The sequence below is a fragment of the Cygnus atratus genome, chromosome 8, assembly GCF_013377495.2.
Source record: "Cygnus atratus isolate AKBS03 ecotype Queensland, Australia chromosome 8, CAtr_DNAZoo_HiC_assembly, whole genome shotgun sequence".
NCBI lineage: Eukaryota > Metazoa > Chordata > Aves > Anseriformes > Anatidae > Cygnus > Cygnus atratus.
Genome location: NC_066369.1, coordinates 17,682,632 through 17,704,884, shown reverse-complemented (window position 1 = coordinate 17,704,884; position 22,253 = coordinate 17,682,632). Strand labels below are relative to the sequence as shown.

At 47.4% G+C, this 22,253-nt stretch overlaps 1 protein-coding gene across 2 annotated transcripts in view; it reads right to left on the bottom strand.

Moving 5' to 3' along the window:
* Positions 1-22,253, bottom strand: part of DDAH1 (dimethylarginine dimethylaminohydrolase 1) — a 92,014-nt gene that overhangs the window by 40,925 nt on the left and 28,836 nt on the right. Inside the window, exon 1 of one of the 2 annotated variants that reach the window (XM_035537199.2) lies at positions 13,299-13,671. The exons of the other annotated variant lie outside the window; for it this stretch is intronic. Within the exon in view, the coding sequence (XP_035393092.1) occupies positions 13,299-13,604 (306 nt within the window). The 5' untranslated portion in view covers positions 13,605-13,671. Of the gene's footprint in view, positions 1-13,298; positions 13,672-22,253 lie in introns of those variants that run through there. 2 annotated transcript variants of the gene reach the window in all.

The window sequence follows — 22,253 nt, the reverse complement described above, 5'->3', positions numbered from 1 at the left end:
GCCCAATGTAATGGTCACGCTGGACACCGGAGAGGGTCCCTTTGTGGCAACATGCTCCCAGCAGATCAAGTTTTAAGGGGCGGTTTAGAAACTGGAGCCAAAACTTCTCAGTACAAGCTCCTACAGCTGGGCTGGGCTCCTAAATCCCATTTAGGCTCAGAAGCAAAGAGCCCTGCCTTTCAGAGATGCTGCGCCTGGACTTCCCATCCCAGGCTTCGGCCAGGGGTCAGAGGACACTCAGCACAGCATGAGCTGTTATCCAGGCATGTTTAAACACTTTTAAAAAGACCCTGCCGCTGATCTCATCTGTGAGAGTTATCACCTACTCAGTGCCTGTGCAGGGGCAGAGGTAATGCCTCGCACCAGACAGCACGAGGTGAGCTCTGCTCCTCCTGAAGGAAAGCTGGGGCTTACAGCAGCAGCCTCCTCACCCCCAACCCCTCTGGGCTCTGGAGCACTCCCCCAAAAGCTACACAACTGCGTCTGTTCTCTACTCGGCATGAAGGGACAGATCTACAGAAAGGCTGATTACTAAAGCAGCCAGCACTCAGGGGGGATGTGTCAGGTGCTTTATGCATCACCAACAAAGAGACGGCTTTCCCCATCCCCGGAGGAGCACACAGAAAGCATGACACAGACCGAGCGTTTAAAGATGTGTGCTACATATGGATTTAGCTTGTTCATAAAACTCACAGGATATATTAAATATTACTACACACAGCATTTAACATTAGTATTCCAAGCTCAGTTGTGTTATTAACCACACTTGCAGGCACTGTGCTATAGCCTAAAATCTCCTAGTCAACATTTCAGGCTAAGAAACACTTTCAAGCTAAAGCCATGTCATTTTGACAAATGTTACATTACATCAGACTTTCCACTACAGAAAAACATGATCATGAGATCAGCTCAGAGAGAGGGTAAGTAAGCAGACAGCACAGGAAAGTTTAAGCACTTTAAGCTAAGGAGAACGATTACAGGCTCCGTGTTAAGCACTGCACCTTGCAGGATTGAGCCCTCGCTACCTACAAGCTTGCGTCACAGACATAAGACAGGCCTTAAAATCCGAGAGTTCCCCTCCTTGAATGCTAATGTTACATTTGAACACCAATTGCCTGTCTTTACCCTGGGCTGAAGCCGTGGGCAAGGCTACCCCCAGCTCCCAAAGCCACCCTGGCAGCAGGCCGCAGCAGCCCCCACGCTCGGTCAGCCTCACACTGCAGTGGGCACAGGGGGGCCGCTTCCCACCCCAGATCCCTCCTGCTGATACTGAGGCTGTGCTCTGTTCTGTGCACTCATATTTAAAGTGACTGTCAATATGCAACTTGTAAGGTAATAAAATTAAAGTTGCCTCTCATGCTGCCCCGAGAAGTTGGGTTTGTTCGCAGCACAGCACCTCACGTGCAGCCAATGTAGGTGAATTTGCTTTCAGGAATGCAAACCAGAGCTATTTCTAGGCACAGACTTCGTATTTACACAATCTCAGTAAGACCTTACACACTGTTTTATTAACAGCTCTTTGTTTACATTCCATCCCCAAGCAATACAAACACATTTCTTAAGAAGTTTTGGGAGTATTGCTGCCCATTGGAAGGGCTGGCAGACCTTTATGGGCTCCCGTTAGGCCTCTGGTTGGGTGCAGCAATCTTGTAGAGAGGGTGAAGAAACTCAAAGCAGAACTCAGTTAAAATCAGAAGCCTGGTCCAAAATTACAAGCAGTGCCTTTAGTCCCCAAAAAAAAAAAATCAAGCACGATAGCATTTCAACAGCTCAGAAGCTTTCTGCAGTTTCTGGTGGCTGCTGACATTCATGCCAAAACTCCCTTATGTAAGAAGAAATGAGAAATATAAAGCCATGTCTGGCAAATATCAAAGCTGAATCATTAACCAGAAAACCCATGGAGGGAGAGGACACGCTCGCCCCAACCTGAGCTGCTCACTACTAATGGAACAGGACAGTCAGGACAGTATTTTCCCCACTTGTACCACAAACTCACTGTCTTTGTCAGAGCCTGGATAGCAGCACTCTTCTTCATACTAGTTTCATATTCCCTGGCATTTATTTTTGCTACTCGTCAGTCTCCTGCATGGCCTTTGCACAGCACCATGGCAGTAGGGGCTGAAGGGAAGCTCCAGCTACCAGGCCAGACAAGCCCCAGGGAGCACACTGCAGCCGAACGAGTGGCACTGAAGCAGACAGGGATGCAGCCCCCGGCTTTCCTCCTGCCCAGAAGGGCCTGGGTACAAACCACCAGGTCCCAGGTTCACGCAGCCCACATCTGAGGGCCCCACCACTGAGGCCATGGGTCCGCACCAGGTTTCTGTGGAAAGGGCTCACAGCTGGGAGGAGGCCAAGCAGGAGGCTTTGCAGGCCAAGCTCGATGCTCTGCTGTCAGAAAGGGCATTATCTCGGATAACAAGATGGATGCCACTCCTGGCACTCTGCCATTCATCAGACCTGCCTGAAAGTGTTCCTGTAACTGCTGTTTGCAGGCATAAGATCAGTTCTGCTTTGCAGATGTTTAAAAATTTGATTACCTGTAAAGCAGGGGTATAAGTGCAGAAAAGAACAGCACCTTTTCCAAAAGGCTCCTTGTGCTCTGAGAAAGAATTTCCTACCACCAACGCTGATGTTTTCAGGCTCACTATGTGTATCATGCTATTCACGAAAGCCTGACCATGATCTCCACAGCCAACAGTGGCAGATTATCAGCTGCCATCAGCTCCCCCATGACAATATTGACCTCAAAGCCCAGGGGAGACCACCCTCCCCACAGCACCTTTTTGCCAAGCCTCCTCAAGGACACTCTTTCACAACACTAAGCCTGGCTCTCAATACATCAAACCTCTGTATGCCAAGTATTCATTGCTAGGCCTTTCTAAGAAAGATTTTGCAGAGCTTGGATGGCAATATGTTTTCACAGCTGATGTGGAAAAGCTAGAAACAACATTTCCCAATGAGAGATCTCTGCATTACAAAGTATGCACTGTTTCTTAGGGTTAATCTGACTTGGTAGGGGGGAAGAAAAAAATCCTTTTATACTGTTGACATAAAATATCTCAGCCTGCCTTAATAGCGGAATCATTCCATTTTCTAGTACCTGTGCTAGGATGGATATGGACAGAGGCAGAGAAGACAAAAAGTTAACACCTGACCTCAGATCATCCACATGTGTGCTACAACAGCCCACCTAGCACCACCTGACACCCTAAGCCTGAACACAGGTTCCCACAGCCCCACAGGACAGAAACACTGGCAAGATGACTGCAGCATTCACACAGGGCAGCAGTGGAGAAGTGTGTCCCAAACTGCACCCCTTGAACCACTTGTGACCTTTGGGATAACAGCGAGCGACTCATTATGAGGCTGCTAAACAGCTATCAGTATTACAGCTTATTCATAATACATCAGCTGCTTAAGTGGGTCACAGGGACCTGGATATCCAAGTAGCCTGATTCCAGCAGAACTGGCAGCTTAAGGAAAGAATAACAGAAAGGACAAGTATAGAGTGATTCTGTCTCCGGTATAATTTTCCTCAGCTTATATTGTAAGAGGCAGTGTACACATTTCCAAAGCCAGATATTGCATCTGGATCAAAGTGTTGAACAGCTATTGATGGATCTCTTTTGTTAATTTACACCCAGCTGCACTTTTGGACCCCACAACATCCTGGCAATGAACTTGACAGCTCAGTTGTGCATTGCATGACAAAGTACTTCCTTCTGCCTGGGTATTTCTCTGGATGTCATCAGGTTGTTTTATCATTCCCAGTTCATTTTCTCTGTACCATTTGAGATATTATAGAACTCTCCTATTTCTCCCCTCCCCAGAATAGCTTTTTAAGATGAAGGCATTTATCTAATTAGCCCCACTTGACACAAAAGCAGTCCTGTACCGCAGCAAGGTCTTCTCATCCACCCCTACCTTTTCTGCTTATGCTGCATTTCCAGGACAGGTAACCAGAACATCATGCAGCATTTCTTATCCAGGTGAATAATTAATCTAAATCCTGTCCAAAAAGTGGCCTTTCAGCAATACTGGAGGTATACAGTATTTTAAAAAAAGTTTTAGAAATGCTCATTCAGAAGGGAACGTCCTAATACAGAGCCCTGCAGTCAGGGAAGCCTAGAAATAGTTATCTAACTCATATCCTCCTCCAGTGGTATCTTTAAGCAGTTTCTATTTGCCTCTCAACAGCGCTGCTTACTTCAGCTCTAACTACCACATTTTGTCAGCACAGGCATTAGTATTCCCATCAGAGGCTTTCAGAGGCTTTTAACGTAAAGCGAGCCACAAACTAGCGTTAAGCCTCAGGGAAACCTAGTAGCTAGCAATAGCCACAGCTCCGCTCCTCTGTGTGGTCAGCACTGGAAGAACACGAGGTGCTTGAGAGCCACCACCTTGACTGTTTCAAGCACAGTGATGTCAGACGCTCAGCTATCTGGGTAGATGAAATGCTCCAAATCACTCAAATTGTTTGCAAAACGAACTCCTGAAGGACTGGTAAACATCTCATCTTTACGAAGAGGCATAACCTGGATTACTACTAAACATCTAAAGTGCTCTTAAAACAACAGCTTGCTACTTCTGGACAGCAGGCCAAAACCGGGCTCCCTCTCTAAAACACTCACCTTTCTAGTTAGCTGAACGTAAGTGCTTGGAAGGAGATGACCTCGCCGTGGCTGCTGGCCTGCAACTCAAAGGACACCAACTACACAGAAATGCAGGGACATCGGTATATGCAGGGCTCTTGTCCTGAAACATCCCCCCATGGGGTGTGGGAAGAAACATACAGCATCCAGCTTCCACGACAACTCTTAGGTTAAGCCTCTTTACAGATAAAAGGAAAGAAATCCAGAAAGATATCACAACTCTGCTCCTAGTTCCCAATTCTGTGGCAGGCCTTGTTTCAGCTTGCTGCAGTGGCCAGCTGGGACTGAGCTGAGACAGACGATTTGGTTTTGCCAGAGAACTTCGGCTGGCATTCAGAAGCAGGCAGAGAGCCAGCTCCTTTACTATTAACACATACAGCCCTTCCAGAAACAAATTAGCACAATTTTTTTTTTTTTAAAGACAGTGCCAAGCATTGAATGTCTACTGAAATTAAAATGAATTCTGCAAGTCTCAAACAAGCTATTTTTGATGTACTTGTTTGGTTTTGCTATCAGTGCGAAGTAACAGAAAGAATACATCACCTGACACAGCCGAATTGTGTGCTATCAGCTGCTTTAGATGGAAGCAAGGCCTGACTCAGGTACATCTGAGCCATAAAACACTTCCTTAAAAGAAGGTATTGCTACTACTACTAGAAAGAAAGGCAGCAAAAAAGATACCGTGACCCGATGCTGTGAGCACATCACTCACCTCACCCTAGAGCAGCGACTGACCAGTTCTTACCACTGGCCAGATCAGACACCAGGGTGAAACTCTTACAGCATAAGCCTTGACTGAATAGAGGTGTGCTCCTGTGTAAAAATAGGGTGTTTGAGCAAAAATTGATCAGTAGTTACTGACCATGGTAATTACTTTTTGATAGGAGCACGTTCTCTGCAGGCACTAACCTCCGCAGGCCTTCCAAAAACAAGGGCTTGTACACAGCTGCCTACGCACCGGGATAACTTCTGGGCAATGGAGCCTCCTGCTCTGCATCTGTATAGGCGACTTGTGTTTCAGGTCAGACATTTACTAGTCTAGCCTGCGTTCTTCATCCAGCACTGTTTACCAGGAGAATTAAGACAGACAAGAAATCCTCTGAGAACTGAACAATGCAGAAGCACAGACACCACTTTCTTGGATTAATTTGTACCACTAATCTCACCAAATGCTCAATAGAACAGAGTAATGCAAGTTAAAGCTTGCTGTATGGTCACCTCCTATAGTATCCTCAGCGCAGTCCTGCTGTGCCTGCAGCCAAGGTTGAGTACCAGACTCGCCTCTCCAGAATCACTCCTGGGAAACCAGCAAGGGCAGAAGAACAGTATTGGCAGAAATGCAAGCCTGAGTGTGCTTGCTTTAATTAAAAAGGTCAGTGCTTACACCAGTAGTGCTTGTTGACATGCTGCATGCTCTGGTGCCCTCGCCAAGAGAGACAACTGGAGGCACTGAGTTCATTAAGGACAACTGCACCTGTTACTAACTCTCCCCAAATCCCATCTGACCAAACCAGAGGGCCTTACCTTCGCCACACGTATGCTCCTCGATCAGCCGTAAGTATATTTTATGATAGCCAAAAGTTTCACAAACTTGGTCAAAGTGACAGACAGGCACCCACCTATCTGACCCGCGGGACAGGCACTCCACACACGTATTACCAGCAGACCAGAGCTGAATTTGCAACTGGAAGCATGCAAGAGGCAGAAGGGGGAAACCTAGACACACACTTCTTCCTGTGCATGTGTCCTGGCACAGCGCTGGGAGCAGCTGCTGCCTGTGCTACTGGTACAGCTCGGGAAGCTCAGCTGGGGACCTCGCTCCCCACACCGAAGCATCTCAGAAGCCAGCAGGCAGAAGCAGAGCACACGGCAGCTCCTCTGCATCCCACTCGGCACTCAGATGGTGCTGTCGGATCGCACCGCGAGCAAGGCAGCGCCGCAGCCCAGGTACAAACCCTCTCCTTGGCAGGGTACACAGGGTGCTGTGGGACTGTAGGGAGTGTGAGGTTAAAAATGTATCCATCAAGCAACTGGGGATGTCAGGAACCCGCATTTATACTCCAAAACAAGATTCCAGTAGTGAGTGAGTTAAACCAATTTTTATGATGCTTTTAAGTAAGGCAGCTGCCAAAGAGAAAGATTTAGCTTCAACCTGACAGTCGGGCAGGAATCTCTTGGGAAAGAAGCAGGGTAGCTCCGAGCCATATGGATAAGTCAGAACAGTAGAAAAGGCTCTTTTCACTTCCTTACGGAAATGCTTAAGGTTATTTGGAACCTTTAACCACTTAGCATTTGCACTGAACCATAAGCTCACCAAGGACTATTTATCACAGCTGAAGAAGCGGTGATTAAAAAGGTACAAAAGCTGACATCAGGCTTGCAAAATAATAATTGGTGTTCACAGGATATTAAAAGCAGACATTTAATTTGGCTTCTGCCTTTTTGTTTTGAATCTTTTGGTCAGCAACTCAGATATTGCTGAGAAACTTGATGTAGCAATTTATTAAAGTCTAAACATTGCCTCTGGTAGAAGAGCATTGAACTCAACTTGCTCCTAGACCATCCTTAAAGATGGTTTTACAGTTCTATAGATAGAAAGCAATTATAATGAATACAGTCCACTTATATTGATCTGACTAGAAGCTGCTTCCTAATATTTTCATTAAATCTGTGATTACAGCAGCAAAATTGAAAAATCAAAGAATGTAGTTCTTGGCATGACCCATTTGCCTGAAGTGTCAGCCCTATTCATGTAGGGTCAGAGCTACATCAGCACGAACTCTGAGACCAAAGCAGAACATACCCAAACCACAAGGCAACACTCCAGCTGCAAAGAGATAGGAGGAACAGAGCCACAGAAACAAATACAACCTGCTTCTGAAGTAGGCTGCTTGAAGAGGCTAAAACATTCCTTCCATGTGTCTGAGACTACAATTACATAGGCTCCTGATACAGGTCTGATGCTGCCAGTGATTTTTTAAAACTCACTTCAAGTACTCTTTAAGAGGAAAGCTGCACACTGTTCAAGACAAAACTTCTCCGCTGGGTGCTTTCCAGTTATTTTACACACTAACACCAAAACACTGAAATGACAGCTAATGAAACCAATTGTAGGAAGCACTGATGTAGATTCTGAGAGCCACTTGGTTGCCTTCTGTACCCCACAATGGGCAGCACCTGTTTGCTCCTGGAAAAAGCTGCTTTCCCTCAGCACAGGCCCCAGCACACACCTCCACATGGCACACACTTTGGGGAAGATCATTGCACTTGGCTCCATCAATTACGCGTGGAGAGCATTGAGAACACAGCATCTCTGCAAAAGACGAGCACAGCCCAGGTATGCATCCATCTCAACCATCTTATCCTACATCTGACTGGGACTTCTTGACTTGTTTTCAGCACAGCTGCAGATAGCAGTGACAACCATCGACAGTATCTTTTGCACTTCTGATTTTGAAGTTAGAATGAGAACACTGAAAAGAATAGGCCAAAGGAGCTTGTGTATGCTTCAGCATAAAATGGGAAAGGCATTCAAGAAAAAAAACAACACAGCCTGAGGGCAGAAAGGTGCCTAACACCATTTCTAATTGTTTTGTCAATCCTCAAAGCTTTTGCCCCTGTTTACTCACCAGCTGGTTCAAACACTAAGCAATGACAGAGGGGTAACCCCTGAGACTCCCTGCCAAGCTTTCTAGGCAGAACATTAATCAGTAACATCATGGGTGAAGCACATAAGTGCACGCAAAGGAGCCAGTGCAACTGAACAAGACCTCCAGGATCTGCTATGACAATTTACAGAACTATGAATTAAAGTTGGTGTTTTTATTTTTAAATCTCTTGTCTCTCTAACAATCAGCAAGTGCTAATCCTCCAAGGAAATGAGACAGGTCTCTGCCAGTTGTGCAGAAAGATGCTGGTTTAAGTGATTAGTCAGCAAATACAGGCTCTTGCATCCTAGCATGTGCTATAAAATAAATCCCCCATAGCCTAATTAGGTTCAGGAGCTAGCAGAGCCTTGAAACATTTCTCTAGAGCCAAGCTTTTCTATTACTTTGCAACAGACATTATCCTATAGAACTACTGAGGTCTACAGATGGAACAGACGAGATATCTGTCATTTGGCAGCTGCACTACAACCAGACCTGCCTATGCAGGCAACTCCTCACCTGTTTGCTTTCTGCTTTCTCAGAGGTATCGGCCACCCAGCCCACGAACCATTCCTGGCAGCACCAGGCTGCAGCCAGGTCCACAGCCCAGCGCATGCATGAGCTCCAGGATGACCTCTCCATGCAGCCCCACGGGAGCACACCGAGCAGGACGAGGTGGCTGTGCAGGGGGCTGCTTGGTGCTGAGCAGCAGGTTACATGGCCCAGCACTGTGGGGAGCTTGGCAGGACCACGGCTGCGCACAGGGCCCTGCCACCCGGTGAGCAGATTCAGGAAGAACCCAGAGATGCTCAAGGGGCAACTGGGAGGTTCTTCCAAACCTTGTTGAGAAGATACCACATGATAAGCACATTCCCTTGTTATTCACCCCATCCTCATTGCCTGTCTTCCCTCCCCATGCTGCAGGAATGCAGCCCCACAGACTGGTCCCCAATGGGTTTTGGGGGGAAGAAAGAGGGCTCTTGGATTGACATTTCCTCTTGACTTCTGAAGGAAGAATCACTCAGTGATCTCTTCTGCAGCAGACCCTGAAGCTTCCCCAGCCATTCTCCCTTCCCAATGCAGCAGCTGAAAAGAAGAGGCCAGGTTAGCAGGGGCTATATTTCGCTGAGCTTTTGGATTTCCATCTGCCTGCATAAGCACAGAAATGGTGGAAGCACTGTTTGTGCTATCCCAAGCACATTAAGACAACTTATGCAGTACGAGCAATGTGCTGATCAGCGCTCTTCTCCGCATCTAACCCTGGTGTGTTCAGAAGGTGACGTGAAGCGTTTATACTAGAGGAATAAGCAATTGAGAACACGCTGCTGGAACAAAAGGTGCTGGAACCTGATCAGTGATCACAACATTTCCATTAGAGTTACTCAACTTGAACATTAAGTGCACTGGTGACTGCACACAGCTAAACAAAACACCAGCTTATCCGCATTAGGTATCTACTTCTGGCTTACTTTAAACGCTTTCACATTTCTACTAAATCCAAAACTCTCCAGAAACTATGAATTTTAAAATAAGTTCAGAAGTTGATAACACAAACATAATGCCTTGGAATAAGCCCCTGCCTCTTGCAAAGAAATCATTAAATGCATGACCAATTTTTCTACTTTACTAAAAAAATATTGGTCTGATTCCCAGTACTGACTGAACATGACCAAGTTTAATTCAACTCTTTTTCCTCCCTACAATAACTTGGAGCAAGAACAAATAATCTGTGGGTTGGGGTTTTTGTTGGGTTTTGTTCCAGGCAGACAACCAGTAAAGAATCCAACGGTGCTGGAAGGGGAACCACTAGTATCTATACAGCCTGGAAGCTCAGTCAGTGCTATTAAAGACTGCTGCAGAACTGTGCCTGCTACGCACAGCATAGCAGTAATTGATAACAAGCCTTCTTAATAAGGAGTCTAGTCAGTGAAAGAACACGCTGCAACAGTTCTTAAATATTGCATTACAGTTTTCAGTAACATGAAGTGCAGGAGGACAGAGATAGTGCCTCCTGATGAGCTGCCTGCCAGATGGGAGGGCTGAGCAGCTCCAGCTGTGTTCAGCCAGGCCCCACCTCAGCAGCCCCCAGGCCCTTCATCTTCCCCTCCTCCTGATAGGGCTGCAGCACATGGCCCACCACAGGCCTCCCAGCAAGCTGCCTGGACACAAGCCCTCCTCCATTAACACTTCACAGAAGCAGCGCCCCGCAGCCCTGCAGGTCAGGGCCGAGGCGAGCAGGCCATGCCCAGCACAGCAGCTCCAGGCCTCACAGGAGGCACGGCCACAGCACATGCTCAGCACACGGCCCTCACATTAACTGGGTTAAGCCGAGCACCAGCCGCACTGCTGAAGTACTCATGGGGTTATGCCTGTGTTACATAAAGAGAGCAAGACTGCGCTCTGAGAAACCCGTACTGCACGTGGACCGCAGCCGCCGCCTTCCCTCCTCTGCGAGCCTGCTGACAGTATGAGCCCCGGTCACATTTGTACCAGGCTGGCCAGGCCAGCTGGGCTAGGAGCAAAGTCCTCCAGAGACAGCATAAGAAAACTGGTCTCGCAGGGCCTTGTCCTTCTGACTTCTGGCAGTGGATCTATCAGACCATGAGCCATCCAGATCTAGTGACTGTCCACGTCCTGGGCAGGCAGACCAGGTCATTTCATGACCGTTAACTGACAATGCCCATCTCCAAGTATCCTAACCTACAACAGGCTTCACCCCCAGAGTAATTCAAGTCGGAGGGGACCTCAGGAGGTTTCTAGTCCGTCCTCCCTCTCAAAACAGGGCCAGCTATGAGAACAGACCGGGTCGCTCAGGGCTTTATCCGGTCAGGTCTTGAAAGCCTCCACAGATGACTGCACAGCTTCTCCAGGCCCCCATTTCACTGCTCAGCTGCCCTCACTGTGAGAAGCCTCCTTACACCCCATTAAAACATACTGCTTCCACCGAAGCCTGTTGTCTCCTGTCCTCCTGCCACAGGAGTGAACAGCCTGGCTCCGTGCTCTTGATAACCTCCATGTAGGTACTGAGGAGCTGAAGGATATTTATAGCTTGTTTTTTAATTCATTGAAAGCTCATGGGAGTGATTGCCCCTTCATTCAAGGAAACTAATAAGTTTCAAATTGTGCTTCAAAGCTTCCTCTCACGTTGATTTGTGACTCTGCCTGGACAAGTCATCCAAGGAAAGAAGTAAATCTGCTCCGCTGCTTCTGCTAAGAGTTTACCATGTTCAGGCTTTATTTCAAATCATGTCTGAGTTACTACTTCATGCAAAGTAGTTGCTGCTGATCAATAAGAAACCTAGCCCAGCAAAAAGGAATATAAACAGAACAAACTTTGTATTACCCTCTGACAATACACTACATAATTCAATGATAAATTGTTACCATATGCATCCTCTCCAGCACAATCCTTTTTAATTATTTTGTGGATGCTGGGGAGCAACTTCTAATTATGATTTAAAACAATTTAACATATTTAGAATTACGTAAGTAAATGTCATGTCTTGTCTTTTGTTAATGGGGTAGAAAACAGACTGTTTTACCTGACTGATTCTTATAATAAGCAGGATACAACTCATGGAACTTCATTTGCTGCTGTTAACCCTCAGGAGATGGCTAATGCCATCAGGTACTTGCACTCAACATTATTTCACTCAAGGGCCAAGCAGCTTCAAGCATCACTAACTCCCCCTCACTACCCCTGCAGCCTTGGGTTATGCATCTTCGTCCACTACCTTCGTGGAACCAGAATAGCTAGTAACACTGAAGGGAGGAGAACAAAGAGGAAGGAATGAAGAGGAAGACAACTTGGGGTTTTTTAAACAAAGAAGCAAGTATCCCACATCCTTTGCTTCCTTGTTTCATGCTTTTTCATTTCCTTATGGCACCTCAAATAGAGCAAACAGTTACAGCCACTATCGCATTCAGTTCTGCTGCCATATCTCATCTCTTCATGTTCACTGTGCGTTAGCATAATCTGAGACCTCAAAGTAGGCAAAGAAATACCACCTTTTACTTTCAGCTGGTGGCAACTGGTGTCTCCCACCTCCTGCCAGCACCACCAATTGTCACCAGGTGGGTAACAAACCACCACCCCTTGCTTCCCAGGCTCCTTCTAAGCACATCCACCCAGAGCTGACCCCCACCTCCACACACAGACTCCTGTCTACTTGCAAAGCCCACAGTCAGTGACAGAGGCGTTTCTCCTGCAGGCCACTGGAGCACACATGGCAACACACACCAGTGACTCACGGGATATGGCCACAGAAAGCTCAGCTGGGCTCCAGCTGAGCAACAGCCAGTGCTGGAAGCTTCGCTCTGGTGCCGCTGCCTCGAAGAGGACTGGGATGTGCTTGAAGCAGCGCACACACGTGTGTATGCACATGGAGGTACGTGTGCGAGAGCTGTGAGCCATCTGGGACTCACTGTCAGACAACACTCAAGTGAGCCTTATTACTAGACTGAGGGCACCATACCCATACTACGGATGCCAAGGCCACGGAGACCCCTCCCCGCTGTACTTGCCAGCCAGGCCAGGGGCACTCACTGACAATGGGCAGCAGCAGGTGCCCGGGGATGACGGGGCGAGTCCTGTCCCTGGGGAGGACAGGCACTGCGAGACAGGAGAGGGCTGCATCGGGACACACCTGCGGGAAGGCGAGCGGCCAGCTGGGCAGCCCCGCAGCTCCGGGTGAAAGGTTCCTCGCCCCCCGAGGATGCGGCAGCCGGGCTGCACTCGGCCACCCGCCCGGACCGCGCCCTGCGGGCGCCCCGCGAGCACTCGGAGCCCGGCCGCAGCCCCCGCCCCGCCCCGCACCTCCCGCGCCCGGCCGGGGCCGAGACCACCGGCGGCAGCTCCGCGAAGCGCCGCGCTCGGCGGCCGGGGCCGAGCCGCGGCAGCGACCCCCGGGCGGCGGCGGAAGGGAAGGGCCGAGCCCGGCCGGGCACCTGCGGGCCGGACCGGGGGGCCGGGGGTCGCGCAGGCGGTGCCGGCCCCTACCTCCTTCCTGCGGCTGGGCGCGCCCGGGCGGGTGAGCAGCGCCGTCTCCTCGCACACCACGGCCGCGTCCTCCACGAAGACGCAGTCGGGCAGGCTCTCGTCCGCCGGCAGCTCGAGCACCCGCAGCCCCAGCTTGCCCCGCAGCACGCCCACGTACAGCTGGTGCTCCCGCTCGGCGCGGGCGAAGTCCACCTCGGGGCCGGCGGCGCTGCGCAGCGCCTGGCGGCACAGCGACTCGGGCAGCGCCCGCACCACGGCGTGCGTGCAGCGCCCGAAGGCGCCGGGGCCGCCGCCCAGCCCGGCCATGCTGCGCGGGGCCGCTGCACGGGGACGCGCGCCGGGACCGCCGCCGGCACCGGGACCGCCGCGACCGGCTCCGCGCCGCCGCCGGCCCTGCCGCTGATAAAGCGCCGCCCGCGGCCCGGCCGCGCCCCATTGGCTGCCCAGCGGGCACGGCGCCATGGGGCCGCCGCCGAGCGCGCTGCCATTGGCTGGCGGCGGCGGCCGCGCCCCGCCATTGGCCGCCCCCCGCCGGGCGCCGCTTACCTGGGACCCGCCCGGCCCGGGTGGGGCTGGGGGCGAGGCCGCGCCCCGCCGTGAGGCGGCCCCGCGAGGGCCGGGGCCGGGGGCCGGGGGCCGGGGTCCAGCCCCACCGCACGGCCCCGCGCCCTCCCGCCCGCTGGGGGGTCCGTGCCCGGCCTGTAACCCCCAAGGCCGGCTGGGCGACGCCCGGCGTGTGGGAGATGGACCTCGAGCTCTGCCCCTCACCACGGCCGTCCCGGCATCGGGGCGGTGCCGTGTCTGCACCAGCCCGAGGGCCAAAAGGCTGATTGCCCCTCAGCCTGTTCAAGTCCGACACAAGGCGCCCGCTGACTGTTCCAAGCAGTTCGAGGAGCTACTTGGGTACAAGGTCATTCCTGTAACCCAAGCTCCAGGCGTGCAGTGCTCTTACAACCACGGAGTTACACCGACCATGCCCAAACTCCGGCATCTCCCTGCGCCTCTACGTTCAGCCAGGCTCGGCCCAGAAAGGCCGCTTGCTGCTCTGTCATGCCCAAGTGCCGCGCTGTCTGTCTGCTCCTGCCTGTTGTTTCCCTGGGACTGGGCAGGTGGCTGGGAGATTGATCCATAAAGCCAAATGGAGAACCTCCCGTGAAGGAAGGCAGTTCCAGATACAATCCAGAGGAAATAAAACCAAATCACTCTTCATGCCTTCCTACGGGACCATTCATTGGGACAGCTTGTCCACCTTCTTCCCTTCCCTTAAGGTATCAAAGTCTCCACCTCTGCAGGGTGGTAGGGAAACCAGTGTTCTGCTCCATTTCTGCCTTGGAGACTGAATCAATGAGGACTTTCCATCATTTCACCTAAAAAGAAGCCCTTACTTCCCCCCGTTGGATTTTGCCCAGGCTTCATCCTGACGTGAGGTCACCCTGGAGGAGGCCCAGCTCTCCCCGGCCCCTCCAGTCACGCACCTCTGGCTCGCAGGCAGGGAGCGGATTCGGCTCCGCGCCAGGCCTCGCGCTAAGGGAGATGCCCTCCCGGGTACCTCGAAGTCTCTCCTCACCAGAGCAGATGGGAAGAGAGGAGGAACATGAATTTGCCTTCCAGCTGTTCTTTTCCTGGCGAGGCTGTTTCGGGTGTCCCTCTGATCACTGAACTCCCCCAGCACACGGCTCCCTGCTCCCTTCTGGTGCTCAGAGAAAACCCGGGCAGCTGCCTTGGTTGTGCTGTCGTGGACACAAGCACATTTCATCTTTTGGGGATATGATTTATGAGTAGTAACATGAAGGAAATATCAAGAGTGTTTCTAAAATGGCAGCTGACTAGATTTTCATCTGCATTTTTCACACGTTCTCCAAATACCCTGTATCGGCTGCCTTTACTTAACGTGCATAGGCGCAGTTATTTGAATAACTGTGATTCATTGAATCACGTGCAAATATTATTCTCCTTAAACAAATGGTCAGGCAATTGAGCTGCTATCATTTACGACAATTTAAATTATTGAGAAACAACTACAAATGGTCCTATACCATTTCTGGTATACAGTATTCAATAGCTCATAGACTATATATAACATGTGGTCATTCCACAATCATTAAGGCTGATTTTTACATCTTACAGATTTGGGATTTGGCCATTGTCAGTCTTCATTTTATTTATTTATTTATTTATTTATTGTTAGCACGACTTTTAGCCGGAAGAAGAAATGCTACTATCTTTCCGCAATTTAAAAAATTGCCAGTTCCTATCTGAAAAAGTATTGAAAAGACTTGTTCCTGCAGCCATTCAATCGGAAAGTTCCAGTCAATACAGATTTTTTGACTTTCATAAATACCTTACGAATTTATATGCTCTGACAATTTTTAAATCTCACTGAGAGATGCCATGCACTCATCTTGGCTGCATATTATACGATAGGACAGTGCAGTTTGCCCTGGAGGCATTGCCACTGACCGGGTGACCTGAGGTGGCCCGCGGGAGCTGGCCCAGCACCACAGCCAGCATCTCCGGCGTGCCTTCCTCTTGTGGGGGACGGGGCTGGAGAAAGGAGAATCTCTTCACGGGCAGCGGCATGCAGAGAATGTAACGTGCTTTGGAAACATAAAACGTTACCTATTTAGACAAGGTTATGCAGAAATAATTACCACAGTAGAAAGACAAAGCCCTGTCTAGCTCCACCAATTTATAAAAGGTGCAGTGTACATACAAATGACGAACTGTTTGCTGATTGTGATTGTTCTATTATTTATGTTGAACAGAAAGGCATCATCAGCAATCTAGGAACAGATGCAGTCAGAGCAAAACTGCGTATTTGTAATAAGATTAACAAAATATCAGTTTGCTCACAAATTAGTGTTACATAAGGGAATGTGTTCACACAGTCCTGCAGGAGTTATGTTAAAATTCATCATAGGCAATAATACAAAATGGGTCAGCTACAGTCATCTACATAGTATTTCTCGTCTGCCTTGCTGTATAGCCAGTATTTTCCTGGTAATTTTGTCCTGCTGGAGCAACTGCTGTTAAAGAACAAAGCTGCCTCCCAGCAAGAAAAAAGCTGTGTCACCTTATGGAATTCAGGCAAAAGGAGAAAACCGTGCTGGTAACAGAAGACGTAACGCAGACCACTCAAGCACTATCATAGAAAGCTGTATGTAGAAAGGAGAAAACACTTTATACAGAAAATATAGAAAAGAATGCGAATCTTTTTTTTTTTTTTTGACTGACACTACACAGAGTCATCTGCTGGCAGTGACAGTGAAAAGAAAATTGCCTTGCAAAATGTACTTGAGGAAGCACATGTGAACAGCACATTCACTTGCAGGAGAAAGCATTAGATATCGAAAAAGAAGATATGGCTTAAAAGTTATGACAGAAAAGTCATCAATAAACAGAGCAAAATTTCATCCATTTGACAAAATCTCCAGCAGCATATTGATAAGATTTTTTTACAGCCGTGACTTGAGAACAGCCTGCAGCTCCGTGAAAAGCTGCTGCAAAGACGAAGGGAATAATTTGTCCTCCTTACCCACAAGGTTGGAGACAAGCATGGGACTTAGATTACTGCAAGGAAAAGTACGGAAAACTTTCTAACAATAAGGAGCAGAGGAAAAGATTGCCTGGGAACAATGTGCAGCTGCCATACCAGCTGTTCTTAAGAAGTTAAAAATGTATCTGTCAGGAGCAGAAAGCTCGAGCTGGGGAAGAAGGATGGATGACAGGAGGTCTTTTCCATTCCTGGGCTTCTCTTATCATTTTTACGCTGGAAATGACTGATACTTTTTTTCACTGCTGTTGAACAGTTTGTGGGACAATGACAACAGAGAATTTGGACTTGGGCTGATTGCTCGGACGTGTCAGAAGGCTGCAAAGACACCTCTGGGTCTACAGCCTTAATGACAACCTCGCACACCATAACTAAGAGCCACCTGAAACTCAAGACATTGAAGACCCCGGACTAGAAGGCCGCCGAGCCCCTCAGTCATCAGCACTTCCCGCTGTGGTGGTTGAAGCTGTACCAGAGAGATGGAGAGACGCCGAGTTCCACTTTTTAAAAGGAGTACAAGTTTAAGGGATTCCTCACCTCAGTACAAGACCCGTGCAACTACTTCCTAGCCAAACACCGTTATGAACAGGGGCAGACACTTTGCAGGAAAAGCTCCCGTTATGACCCGAGGGTCTTTCATTCTCTTAGCAAAGGTACAGGATTGGGTCTTACAGCCATAAAAAAGAAAATATTATTTTAATCATCCTTTAGATACATGAAAAGTCATTCAAAGGGCTTAAAAAGCCTAGATGACTAATTTTCAACTTCGGCTCTGGTACTGTAATGCAAAACAACATCATGAGTCCATTGAACAGTATTTGTACTAAGTAAGTGGCCGGGCGCCTTAGGCAACGTATCACCTCTCTTAACTTTGCCCCAGCACATGGACAAACTCCAGAGCCTTTTATGTTTTCCAAATGCTGAACAGACTTAGCTCTCTGTGTAACAGGCTGCTCTTGGAAGAGGGACCAATCTCTCTGGATGGTGTAAAGCAGCAGTGCATCTGCCAGCGTGCGGGGAGCAGCGTTTTCCCTCGCCTGAGCTGAACCCGAGCTATCTCACAGCCTTACCACGGTCAGATTAATTCTATATATAGCTGGTTCAGGAGAAACACAATATTTGTTTTGTCTGGTACGGGCTAATGAACCGGGCCTGTTCTCAGCTGGCATTTCGCATACTCTGGAGAAGGAGGAATTTCCCTGAGCTGACAGCTAAGCAGTTGTTGGGGGACAATGCTGTCAAAGGGTGATTCTTTAAAAGTCAGCTTTGGCAGCATTGTTGCCAGGACACACGGCACCAAAGAGCCTGGACAAAACTCAGAGGCTCAGGGCATTCTTAGCATTTATAGCCTTCCCACGTGTTTTGTTACAATAGGTTGCACTAGTACCACCAGGATCAGCTACTCGGCTGAGCAAACAGATCGTTCGGGAGGGAGCTGCTCAGTTCTGTTCATGTGCCGTGCTCACGTTTCCTCACCTGCACCATGCCTTACATGCACTTCTGCCATCCTTCCTCTGTAGGGGGAAAGTCTCTTGTTCAATTAATAAATAAATAAATAAAGCCTGGGTTAGGTACCACAGTTTCAGACAACAGGCACTAAAAAGCAAGACTAGTAATTTGTGGGAATTTATGCTGAATTACAATATTTGACATCTCTCTTACAGAAAGGAATAGGAAGACACCATTTGTTTCCCTGATGGATATACTTCCCAGCAATACGCCAGAAATACTATGCCAGCCAGAAAGAGGAGACAGGGCTAGCGTAAGTGCTTTGTAATTTGTTCTCATTGTGGCTACCCTGGGAAAATTAGACAATAAGACTTTTTCCTGGTATCAGATGGCATTTTTAATAAAGTATGCTATTTTATCAGCTTGGCAAGGGAATATCTCCAGCAGTAGAAAGAGGGATGGCTCATGCCATTCGCACTTACGCAGCTAATTTTCAGTGTGTCTCACAAATCCCAAAATGCCTGCTGTGGGGTGGCTGCCTGAGCAGCGCTGCAGGTGCCCCCATGGGCTGGGAAGGGCAGCACAAAAAGGCTGCCAGAGGTAAGGGTGGGATGAACTCTTCGGTAAGTCATAGCTGCTGAAACAGGGAAGCAACGATATGACAGGGGTGATGCACATGCTGTTTTTTCTTTCCGTCAGTTCTCCAGCAAAAATATATCTCTAATCCCTAAAAACCCAAGAGCCTAAAAATGCTGATTGATCCAGGTTAATATTTTCTAAAGGACCCAAGCCCTTTACAAAGTGACTTGAGTGGCTTTTTAATGTTTACCCTAAGTCTCCATTTGCCTTTTCTATGGAGCCAGCTGACCAGCTGGCAGCACCCCGCAGGTGTGGCAAGCTGTCCTTCCATTTCATTACCTGAAAAGCCCTTGCAAGCTCAGCAGTAAGATGCAATGACATTTGGCTGTACCATTTCTTGCTTTTCTTAGTTTGCATTTCTTATTCCTTCCAGTGGCCAGCTGCCTGAGAATGAATTCCCAGCCCTTCTTGTCACGTTGGCATCTTTTACCTCGGTTTGTAAATGCTTGGTACATTTTTGGTGTTGTTTTGGTCAAAAACCTGCAAATGCAACTATGAAATTGTATATTCACATGAAGATGGTAAAGTGGAATTAGCTTTTGTATCCTCAAGAAAGAAAATGTGTTGGTATATATAAACACACACCTATATATACATCCATATATGTAAATGTATTCACATAAGTCAACAACTTTGTGGTTTCTCTGGCGTGCCTGCAAAGGACAAGCAGGTCTTTTGCCAGCTCCTTTGGCACTAAGATTAGTGTTAGAGACAAACAGGTTAATACATCACAAATTAAACTGAGAAGGTAAAAGATTTCCAATATGCTTTTTTACAGAGTTTATTAATATACTGTCCTAAGTGTCAGAGTTAAGCTACAAAACATGAAAAGATGCACGGATTAGCTTCAGTATTAATGTATCCAGGCTTATGGCAATAAGCATTGCTGTAATCCGTCACAGAATAGACATAAAAGAATCTTTTCTCCTTCAAACACAAATATTCAATAGCTGTTTGCCCCTCCAAACCATAACAATCTGTAGTGTTTCCACAGGAAGCAGGTAGTAAACAGGGGAGTGACACTGGTTGGAAGACTTGACGAGATACTGGGTGATCAGCTTGTTCCATTTTAATTTGTGTTGTTCTTTATTACTTAATTTCGAGGTTTCTGGATACCTCTAATGCACCAGCTGAAAATGGAGAGATGGAACAGTTAAGGTGCAGTTCAGAAAAGGATGTAACTACCACTGCGCACAAGTTCCCTGGCAAGCAGAGCCACTGCACACAGCCGGGTCTGGAGGCAGCGCTGGGAGCACTGGCTTCAGGCAATAAACTGACAGAGCAGCAGGAGTTGAGGCACCCTTGACACCACCTAATGTCTGATTCTGAGGAAGTGCTGAGCTGAAGCACCTACCGAACTTCAAGATCTTTCCAAATGGCAGTAACCAGATCAGAAACCATCTCGCCGTGTTCAGTACTAGGATCATTTCTCCTTATGCACATCGCTTGAGTAAATGTTTCCTGCTCGCTTGTCCTGCAAGCAGTTTGCACGGACGGTCTACAACCAGAGCACTGCTGAGTAGCTGCGTTCTTACTGACCTTCATGAAGATGGTTTTGTAGGGTCCGTCTGAATTATCCCACAGATCAGCACAACCCAAACTGAAGATTTGCACCTCAGCGTATTCCAAAGAACAAGCAGGTACACCAGTTAAAGATCTCATTCACCTTTTCTTAATGATGTCTTGAAACTGATGATTACAACTCTTTTTTTCCCCCAAATCCTGAGGACTTCTGATAACATGTAAATTAACGTGCTGCAAATATTCTGTACTGCTGCTCACATTTTGGCCTGATCTCTCGATATTTCAGAATTTCTATCCTTTTACATTTGATAGCAATTCAGTATTTCACAGAAATTCAACCATTAAAATTTTAGGCAGACATACAAACATTGCCAGCCACATTATTTGAAAGGAATAAATGTTGTCTTAATAAACAACTAGAAGAAATCAGTTCACATACTGAGTATGCTTGCCAATAGCTTTGCTGACCACATAAATTCAGGTCTGTTCGAAATGTTTGTGAAATGAAGTGGAGAGGACCAGTTATGCCTTTCACAACATAACTGCAAAGACAAAGGCAGCACTGAAAGCAGATAGCTCTCATTGATTTCTCCGAAAGCAGCAACAGAAAAGTATACTTTGTGTATTTTGCCAGTTCTACTCCTTACTGCTATAAATATATCTAGACTAGTACCACAAAATGCTCATATTCTTAATCCATTCAGGATCAGAGAAGAAATACCATATGGTAATGAGCACATTAAGTGGGAATGGAAGGAATTTTATTGTGCATCTAAATAAAATATAATTATTTAATGATTATGGTCGTAGTTTCACAGGATATATAGACCTAAAGTATAATTCTCTGCTCACTTCCACAGATGCATTAAATAGCAGGAGTGGAACTGTATAAAGCAATTTAAAACATCTTTTTAATAGCAGAGGGAAAAGCATTCTTTTAGATATTTTTCACAAGAGAAAGACCTATCTTTAAAAATAACCAATTACTTCAGGCATTTACACTTCTGGGTTCTCTTCTTTCAAGACCTGAAAGTCAAGGGCCTGGGAAAGCGCTTTGGTAAAAGCAACATCTGAAGTATCCTAAGTAGGACACACCACACCATGAGTCATTTCTCAAAATCTCACTAGAAACAGTGAAGATGACAAGACAGTGTCATGTGGGAAGTATTTTGTTACAAACAGTAGAACTACTTTGAGTATAAAATGAGGCTATGATCCAACACTGAATAACAAAGGAGATGTATCAATAGCTGTTGTATTTTAACAGCTGTCTGAGGTACCAGATTACTTGTGCTGTGCATACTGTCATCTCCTGATTAGAAAGGGAGATATATATACATGAAAGTAAAGCAGCAGTGACATCATGATTTAAAAATACTCTATTAGGACAAGATGAAATTCAAGATCTAACTAACCAACAGAAAATGCATCATTTTCCTATTCTGAAGTTGGCAAGTATGGATCTAAAACTTGCCTTTTTTTACCTCCACTATCTTGTCCGTGTACAAGGTTTGCTTTCCACTACAGGCTATTTTAATGGGATTAGTTATTAAATTCAAATGTAAATAAATCATTGTCTCCTAGAATGTTTGAATTTGGAAATTATTTTTTCCCTACTGCTTCAGATTAAATCTTTCTTAAACAAAGACAAACACACAAAAAAGTGAGATATTACTAGTGAATGACTGTACTAATCCAAGTTAGGCATTTCTTTCCTGGTAAGTCAGAAAAAAGATAAATTTAAAACATAAAAACTCTTATTACACAATATTACTTTTAGACGATTCCTT